The sequence below is a fragment of the Hevea brasiliensis genome, chromosome 8 (genome assembly GCF_030052815.1).
Source record: "Hevea brasiliensis isolate MT/VB/25A 57/8 chromosome 8, ASM3005281v1, whole genome shotgun sequence".
In the NCBI taxonomy this organism is placed as follows: domain Eukaryota; kingdom Viridiplantae; phylum Streptophyta; class Magnoliopsida; order Malpighiales; family Euphorbiaceae; genus Hevea; species Hevea brasiliensis.
Window position 1 is genome coordinate 14,538,394 of NC_079500.1, and position 10,403 is coordinate 14,548,796.

Below are 10,403 nucleotides of genomic sequence, written 5' to 3' on the forward strand. Positions count from 1 at the left end.
TTATCGACTGTTTTATTAAAGACAAATATATCCAGATATTAGAGTTAAAGTTATTCAAATTTAAGGTATTTAAAGTTGATATTTATTTAAATTTTAGTTTTTTTTTTTTTATAGTCGGTTAGGTTGAATCATCTCCATTGAGTCATTATAGAAATTAAAATAAATTTGAGTCTATTAATTTATAGATTACTCTGAATTGAAATATTAATTTTTATTAATTTAAGTTAATGTTAAGTTTATTAATTCAATCAAAGAGTTATTTTTGAATTAAATTTTCATGTTGATTTTAATTTAACCTCTCATTTTTATTGATCGTTTAGATTCATAAAAATTTATATTTTGTGCAAATTAGAAGTCGAATCCAAAATAGCTGTCTATACTTCATTCCCCCTTCCTTAAGCCCATCACATCCATATCAAATAGAATAATTAGGCCTAACTTGAGTTAGTTCAATGATCAGAGTCATATTATTTACTTGATAAATTTATGTTCGAGTTTTCACTCTTTCAATTTCTCAACTAAAAAAAAAAAAATTAAAGATGATAAAAATATCAAGTCAAACACTACAAGAACCTACTGATGCAACAATGGATTTTACCTACGAATTATTAAATCCATCGGTAATTTGTTTAATATCATACAATTTAAGTTCTTCTCTTTTCTTTCTCCTATTCTTTTATTCTTTCTAATCCTTTTTCTTATCTTGGTCATCTTTTTACATCTTCTTCATTTTCTTCTCTTTTCTTTTCTTAAATTCATTTTTTTCCTTTTTTAGTTTTATTTTTCTCTCAATTCCTTTTTCTCATCTTCATCATCCTTTTTTTCTCATTTTTTCTCTAGTTTCATTATTTATTCTCTCATTATCCTCCTTTTCTTCAACTTTTTCTTATTTTCAATTTTTTTTTCACATCTTTTTCTCGTTCTCTTTTTCTTTGTGATTTTCTAAAATTGTATTATTTTTCTATAAGTTTCTAAGAAATTTTTTTTAATAATTTTATTAAAATTAAGAAAAAAATTTTATTATTAAAAAAATAAAATTTTATTAAGTGAGAACTTATTTAGCTTTAATTAGAAAGTACAAAAATTTATTTAATCCAAAATTTAATTTTGAACCTATTTAATCCTAATTAAATATTACGAGCCTGTTTGATATTGCTGTTAAAACTGCTATTGAGAAAATCTCTATTTAAAATATACTAGTTAGAAAGTATTGAAAAATAATTTAAAGTTAAATTTGATAAATTTTAGTCATAAAAATACTAAAATAATAAAATGATTTTTTCCAAACTACTTTTTTCAATAGCATTTAAAATTATACTTTTATTCGAAAAGTAATTTTGGCTCTCAAACGTAATGTCAAACAGGCAAAAATAAATACTTAAACTTGAATCCATCAAATAAATATTATGCATTTAACTAAAAGAGCTCCTATGTTAAATAGGGTTACATAGTGCTATTTTAGGTCGTCCATTATTTAAAGTTGATCATCACTTTGTCGATAATAATTTAGTGGGGTAAATATATTAGAAACTCTAATTACAATAATAAAATAAAGAAGATTGTAATTGACCATCCTCAATATATAATATTCCAATTATGAGAAGAGAACCAAAATAATTTTTTTTATTTTTTTTTACTTATTTTCAAAGCCAAATTAAGGTTAGATATATTAGATTGGAATTGCTAGCTAGCTCTACACTTTTATGATTTTAATTGATAATTCTTCTATTGATTAGTGAATCAAAAATTCGTTGATCCCACAACTGAAATGTTTCTCTCATGGGTTACTACTTACAAAAAATTTATTTTTATTTTTAATAAATTTTATTTGTAGATATTATAAAAAATAAAAATTATATGGTATAATGATGATTCCTATAAAATATTATTTTATTCTTACTTTAAAAATATATATTTTTTAAAATTTTCAATGACCTTTGTAAAAAAATTTCAATAAAAAGGAGTTTTATCATTTTTCTATAAACTTCTGTTTCTTCGCTATTTTTCTTATCTTTTCTTTTTTGTTGTCTCCTTTTCATTGATCTTTTATTTGCGTGGCTCTTGTGAGTTTTTACTGGTTGCAACTCTTATCCTTTATTTTCTATTAGTTTTTTTTTAATAATTTTCAGATATGTATCTATTTAGAATAAATTTTAGATATATTATCTTAGATATATCATTATTAATAAATTTTAAGTGAATAAATCCTCAAATATATCATCGTAGATAGACCTTGAGTTTTTATTATATTTTTTCTCTTTTAATGGAGTTATTAAATATGTTGTTATTAGGGTGTTTTATTTTTAAAAGAAGAGTATTCTAGAAACACAGATCTTTCATTCAACTAGGGATTTAAATTTGCAAGTTATCTAACGGAGCTCATGACTTTTGGAGGTTATCAAATTTTCTAAATTCTTTATATTAGTTTTTGTGTTAGTACTTAATTTTATTAACGCAAAGATATAATATGTTAGATTTTTTTGAGAAATGTTAAAAAAAATGTCTTGTTTAGTTTATATTATCAAATTAATTTATTAAGAAGTAGGCCATTTTGTATTTTTTTTAACAAATGAAATAACTTACCTAGGAGGTACTTGATAAGTTGTAATTTCTTAATTAAGTGTAATATAATTTACTATTTTATTATTTAATTTATTACATTTTAAATTATATTGTGGACATTATTATTTTTAAAAAAAATTAATTTATATATTAAATACATTTATATCATATTTATAAGGAAGTAAATTCCTTGTAAGTATTCTTCTTATAAAATATATTTTCAATAATTAAGTAGAGCATTTTAAACAGAACAAGGTGAAAATTTAACAAATTACTGTATTTTATTTAATTTTAAACATGAAACTCAGAGAATATTAGACCACCTCAAAGTTTTATAATTTATTTTAAATATTAAAATTATAATTCAATAATCATTATTAAGTGACATCTCTTTCTTTTCTTTTTTATTAATAAAAAAAAATTAACCATAAATGCATATATTTTCATACTACATTTAGACTCCATTTATTTTATAAAAAATATTTTTCTTCCGTATCTTTTAGTGTTTAAGACACTCAAGAAAATTAGTTAATGGAAAATTTTCTTCATCAAAGGAAAAACTAATTCATTTATAAGGACAATGACTTTCATTTTTTAAAATATGATGTAATTTTTCGTTTTTAAAACTGACAAGATACTAGACTACGATTCAGAGATTTGAGAAGATTCATAGAATCTAACAGATATGGACAACGATACTAAGCTCTTTGATGAACACAGAAGCTCGTGTAAAAAGATTTGTATGGCAATAACATGGATTGATGACTCGACTATTACAATAATAATTTGAGTCCAAGGTGGTACATTCCATTTTCAAATTTCATTCTAAGAAATTCAATATTAGGCCAGTAGCTCTTTTTGAGATAGCATAATCCTATATTATTGGACCAAATAGTGAAATTGAGTCAAAAGTTATTTATAGGCTGAACTATTTTTGAAAATAGCATAATATCATCAATATAAATCAGGACACTATGAAGAATAGGTTCAAAGATTGAAAGCTGCTGATCACATGTTTTTCAAGAATGGCTAACGTCATTTGATGAGTTTCTCCCGAGTTATCCGAGTCATGTCTTTATAGGTTGCCAAAATTGCTCGCTATAATTCAGGTTATAATTGTTCTGACAAAGAAGCAATATAAATGTGTCTCAGGTTGACATCATTGTATCTATTGAGATATCCTTTGATAATGAAACTCGAAATATTTCTTTTTTAAAGAGCAGCATTTCATCTCAAAGTATTATTGTTACCAGTCCATTGTAGAGTGTGTAGTTTCTAATGAATTACTCATTGAGAGCATTCATAACTCCTATGATCAATGCTTGATACATGAAATAAATACATATGATTAATTTAACATTATAACAAAAAAATGAAAATATTTTAATATTGAAAAATATTTTCCATAGAATTTTTTTTATATATAAATTATTTTTTATGAAATAAATGGAGCCTTAAAATCATTATTAATAATCCTAGTCGTTTGAGTGGGCAAAAATATCTCATTGCAGTGAATCAGCCGCACTCACCAAGATTCCTCTTTGTTGGCTAATTAATTAAATTATATCTATATTTTCTCTTTAATCATAGTTAGCCAATATACGTAATTCATATTATTTCACTCATATATATTTTATATGTCAAATTAATTAAAATATTAATATATTTAGAAAATTAAATGATTTTTTAAAAATCAATCAATTATTATCAAAAATAAATAAAATAAAATTATTATATCATAAATAAAACATTCTAACTACTTGATATTATGGAAATTTTTATTTAAATTTAATTTATTATAAATTTAAAACATAAATAAATAAAATTTAAATTTTATTATATATTTTATATTTTAAATTTATAATAAATCAAATCTAAAAACGAAAGATGTTTTAATATCTAGCCAACAACACATCAAACGCAATAAACAAATAGGATTCTCCATTAATTAAAAAGATTCTAAGACAATATTCCCCGTAAGCACACATCATAATCACAAAGCACTTGTGCTTACTTTTGAAAAAGCATACAGAAGAAGTGGAGGAATATTTTGATTTTCACTCCTGGCTTGTCCTAGTCAGACTCCAATGGCTAAATAATATTATTTATCTTACTGTCGAATCTCCACTCTTTTAATTTTTTTTTTACTATTCTTTAATTTAATTTATAATTTATTTTAATTTTAAAAAATTTAAAATAATTTATAAAATTAAATGTTAGCCCATCGATTCTTATAATTTAATTTAAAATTGATACATTTAAATTAATTTAATCAACTTAATTTTAATTTAAAAATTAAATAAACAAAATTTATTTTTCAATAAATTTTTCTAAAAAATTAAAGTCATTCGAAAAACTATTCAGCCGAATCTAACTCAACATGAATAAAATTATGTATAAAAAAAAAAAAAGAAAAAAAGAAGACTGGAGATAACTCAAACATGAATTGCCACCTCTATATATAGGTTCTGATGATGAAGGATTAAAGTTGTGGGCGTGCATGGAAATGGAAGGAGATAATTTTCAGGGTGAAGAGGGGAATTTGAGAGTAAAAAGAGACAAAAATATTATATTGATATTAGAAAATTCAAAACCCTACTTCTTGTGTATATTCAGCAATTTCTGTTATTCAGCTTTCAACATAATTTCTAAGGTCACTCTTGATAAGGGCATGAGTCGTTATGTTCTTGTTGCATATGGACATGCTTTTGGGACTTTAACCACTGCTCTTCTCGCACTCCTCTTTGAAAGGTAATTTTTCCTCTCTTTTTATATTTAATTTGCCTATTATTATATAATTATTTTCCCTAATTTCATTGTCAGGATGTTGTCCATTTAAGTCTTTCAGTTGATGGATGTTTTGTGCAGGAAAAATGAAAGCAAAATCAGTTTACCCGTTTGTGTAAACATCTTCTTCTTGGGTCTTTTTGGGTGAGTATATATAAATATATTTCTGTCAGTTCGGCAATAATAATTGTTCTAATAGTTATCGACTGTTTTATTAAAGACAAATATATCCAGATATTAGAGTTAAAGTTATTCAAATTTAAGGTATTTAAAGTTGATATTTATTTAAATTTTAGTTTTTTTTTTTTTATAGTCGGTTAGGTTGAATCATCTCCATTGAGTCATTATAGAAATTAAAATAAATTTGAGTCTATTAATTTATAGATTACTCTGAATTGAAATATTAATTTTTATTAATTTAAGTTAATGTTAAGTTTATTAATTCAATCAAAGAGTTATTTTTGAATTAAATTTTCATGTTGATTTTAATTTAACCTCTCATTTTTATTGATCGTTTAGATTCATAAAAATTTATATTTTGTGCAAATTAGAAGTCGAATCCAAAATAGCTGTCTATACTTCATTCCCCCTTCCTTAAGCCCATCACATCCATATCAAATAGAATAATTAGGCCTAACTTGAGTTAGTTCAATGATCAGAGTCATATTATTTACTTGATAAATTTATGTTCGAGTTTTCACTCTTTCAATTTCTCAACTAAAAAAAAAAAAATTAAAGATGATAAAAATATCAAGTCAAACACTACAAGAACCTACTGATGCAACAATGGATTTTACCTACGAATTATTAAATCCATCGGTAATTTGTTTAATATCATACAATTTAAGTTCTTCTCTTTTCTTTCTCCTATTCTTTTATTCTTTCTAATCCTTTTTCTTATCTTGGTCATCTTTTTACATCTTCTTCATTTTCTTCTCTTTTCTTTTCTTAAATTCATTTTTTTCCTTTTTTAGTTTTATTTTTCTCTCAATTCCTTTTTCTCATCTTCATCATCCTTTTTTTCTCATTTTTTCTCTAGTTTCATTATTTATTCTCTCATTATCCTCCTTTTCTTCAACTTTTTCTTATTTTCAATTTTTTTTTCACATCTTTTTCTCGTTCTCTTTTTCTTTGTGATTTTCTAAAATTGTATTATTTTTCTATAAGTTTCTAAGAAATTTTTTTTAATAATTTTATTAAAATTAAGAAAAAAATTTTATTATTAAAAAAATAAAATTTTATTAAGTGAGAACTTATTTAGCTTTAATTAGAAAGTACAAAAATTTATTTAATCCAAAATTTAATTTTGAACCTATTTAATCCTAATTAAATATTACGAGCCTGTTTGATATTGCTGTTAAAACTGCTATTGAGAAAATCACTTTTTAAAATATACTAGTTAGAAAGTATTGAAAAATAATTTAAAGTTAAATTTGATAAATTTTAGTCATAAAAATACTAAAATAATAAAATGATTTTTTCCAAACTACTTTTTTCAATAGCATTTAAAATTATACTTTTATTCAGAAAAGTAATTTTGGCTCTCCAAACGTAATGTCAAACAGGCAAAAATAAATACTTAAACTTGAATCCATCAAATAAATATTATGCATTTAACTAAAAGAGCTCCTATGTTAAATAGGGTTACATAGTGCTATTTTAGGTCGTCCATTATTTAAAGTTGATCATCACTTTGTCGATAATAATTTAGTGGGGTAAATATATTAGAAACTCTAATTACAATAATAAAATAAAGAAGATTGTAATTGACCATCCTCAATATATAATATTCCAATTATGAGAAGAGAACCAAAATAATTTTTTTTATTTTTTTTTACTTATTTTCAAAGCCAAATTAAGGTTAGATATATTAGATTGGAATTGCTAGCTAGCTCTACACTTTTATGATTTTAATTGATAATTCTTCTATTGATTAGTGAATCAAAAATTCGTTGATCCCACAACTGAAATGTTTCTCTCATGGGTTACTACTTACAAAAAATTTATTTTTATTTTTAATAAATTTTATTTGTAGATATTATAAAAAATAAAAATTATATGGTATAATGATGATTCCTATAAAATATTATTTTATTCTTACTTTAAAAATATATATTTTTTAAAATTTTCAATGACCTTTGTAAAAAAATTTCAATAAAAAGGAGTTTTATCATTTTTCTATAAACTTCTGTTTCTTCGCTATTTTTCTTATCTTTTCTTTTTTGTTGTCTCCTTTTCATTGATCTTTTATTTGCGTGGCTACTGACGAGTTTTTTTACTGGTTGCAACTCTTATCCTTTATTTTCTATTAGTTTTTTTTTAATAATTTTCAGATATGTATCTATTTAGAATAAATTTTAGATATATTATCTTAGATATATCATTATTAATAAATTTTAAGTGAATAAATCCTCAAATATATCATCGTAGATAGACCTTGAGTTTTTATTATATTTTTTCTCTTTTAATGGAGTTATTAAATATGTTGTTATTAGGGTGTTTTATTTTTAAAAGAAGAGTATTCTAGAAACACAGATCTTTCATTCAACTAGGGATTTAAATTTGCAAGTTATCTAACGGAGCTCATGACTTTTGGAGGTTATCAAATTTTCTAAATTCTTTATATTAGTTTTTGTGTTAGTACTTAATTTTATTAACGCAAAGATATAATATGTTAGATTTTTTTGAGAAATGTTAAAAAAAATGTCTTGTTTAGTTTATATTATCAAATTAATTTATTAAGAAGTAGGCCATTTTGTATTTTTTTTAACAAATGAAATAACTTACCTAGGAGGTACTTGATAAGTTGTAATTTCTTAATTAAGTGTAATATAATTTACTATTTTATTATTTAATTTATTACATTTTAAATTATATTGTGGACATTATTATTTTTAAAAAAAATTAATTTATATATTAAATACATTTATATCATATTTATAAGGAAGTAAATTCCTTGTAAGTATTCTTCTTATAAAATATATTTTCAATAATTAAGTAGAGCATTTTAAACAGAACAAGGTGAAAATTTAACAAATTACTGTATTTTATTTAATTTTAAACATGAAACTCAGAGAATATTAGACCACCTCAAAGTTTTATAATTTATTTTAAATATTAAAATTATAATTCAATAATCATTATTAAGTGACATCTCTTTCTTTTCTTTTTTATTAATAAAAAAAAATTAACCATAAATGCATATATTTTCATACTACATTTAGACTCCATTTATTTTATAAAAAATATTTTTCTTCCGTATCTTTTAGTGTTTAAGACACTCAAGAAAATTAGTTAATGGAAAATTTTCTTCATCAAAGGAAAAACTAATTCATTTATAAGGACAATGACTTTCATTTTTTAAAATATGATGTAATTTTTCGTTTTTAAAACCTGAAGCAGTACTAGACTACAGTTCAGAGATTTGAGAAGATTCATAGAATCTAACAGATATGGACACTGATACTAAGCTCTTTGATGAACCTGGAAGCTCGTGTAAAAAAGATTTGTATGGCAATAACATGGATTCTGATGACTCAGACTATTACAATAATAATTTGAGTCCAAGGCTGGTACATTCCATTTTCAAATTTCATTCTAAGAAATTCAATATTAGGCCAGGCAGCTCTTTTTTCAGATAGCATAATCCTATATTATTGGACCAAATAGTGAAATTGAGTCAAAAGTTATTTATAGGCTGAACTATTTTTTGAAAATAGCATAATATCATCAATATAAATCAGGACACTATGAAGAATAGGTTCAAAGATTCGAAAGCGCTGCTGATCACATGTTTTTTCAAGAATGGCTAACGTCATTTGATGAGTTTCTCCCAGAGTTATCTGAGTCATGTCTTTATAGGTTGCCAAAATTGCTCGCTATAATTCAGGTTATAATTGTTCTGACAAAGAAGCAATATAAATGTGTCTCAGGTTGACATCATTGTATCTATTGAGATATCCTTTGATAATGAAACTCGAAATATTTCTTTTTTAAAGAGCAGCATTTCATCTCAAAGTATTATTGTTACACCAGTCCATTGTAGAGTGTGTAGTTTCTAATGAATTACTCATTGAGAGCATTCATAACTCCTATGATCAATGCTTGATACATGAAATAAATACATATGATTAATTTAACATTATAACAAAAAAATGAAAATATTTTAATATTGAAAAATATTTTCCATAGAATTTTTTTTATATATAAATTATTTTTTATGAAATAAATGGAGCCTTAAAATCATTATTAATAATCCTAGTCGTTTGAGTGGGCAAAAATATCTCATTGCAGTGAATCAGCCGCACTCACCAAGATTCCTCTTTGTTGGCTAATTAATTAAATTATATCTATATTTTCTCTTTAATCATAGTTAGCCAATATACGTAATTCATATTATTTCACTCATATATATTTTATATGTCAAATTAATTAAAATATTAATATATTTAGAAAATTAAATGATTTTTTAAAAATCAATCAATTATTATCAAAAATAAATAAAATAAAATTATTATATCATAAATAAAACATTCTAACTACTTGATATTATGGAAATTTTTATTTAAATTTAATTTATTATAAATTTAAAACATAAATAAATAAAATTTAAATTTTATTATATATTTTATATTTTAAATTTATAATAAATCAAATCTAAAAACGAAAGATGTTTTAATATCTAGCCAACAACACATCAAACGCAATAAACAAATAGGATTCTCCATTAATTAAAAAGATTCTAAGACAATATTCCCCGTAAGCACACATCATAATCACAAAGCACTTGTGCTTACTTTTGAAAAAGCATACAGAAGAAGTGGAGGAATATTTTGATTTTCACTCCTGGCTTGTCCTAGTCAGACTCCAATGGCTAAATAATATTATTTATCTTACTGTCGAATCTCCACTCTTTTAATTTTTTTTTTACTATTCTTTAATTTAATTTATAATTTATTTTAATTTTAAAAAATTTAAAATAATTTATAAAATTAAATGTTAGCCCATCGATTCTTATAATTTAATTTAAAATTGATACATTTAAATTAATTTAA

General features: G+C 22.9%; 1 protein-coding gene across 1 annotated transcript; it reads left to right on the forward strand.

Annotated features, from left to right (window-relative positions):
* The first annotated feature begins 5,004 nt into the window (after positions 1 to 5,004).
* On the forward strand, positions 5,005 to 5,513 carry LOC131182303 (WAT1-related protein At2g40900-like). The gene is made up of 2 exons (XM_058151370.1): positions 5,005 to 5,313; positions 5,431 to 5,513. The coding sequence occupies exons 1-2, from the start codon at positions 5,063 to 5,065 to the stop codon at positions 5,495 to 5,497; spliced, it is 318 nt and encodes a 105-aa protein (XP_058007353.1). The 5' UTR covers positions 5,005 to 5,062; the 3' UTR covers positions 5,498 to 5,513.
* Positions 5,514 to 10,403: the final 4,890 nt, after the last annotated feature.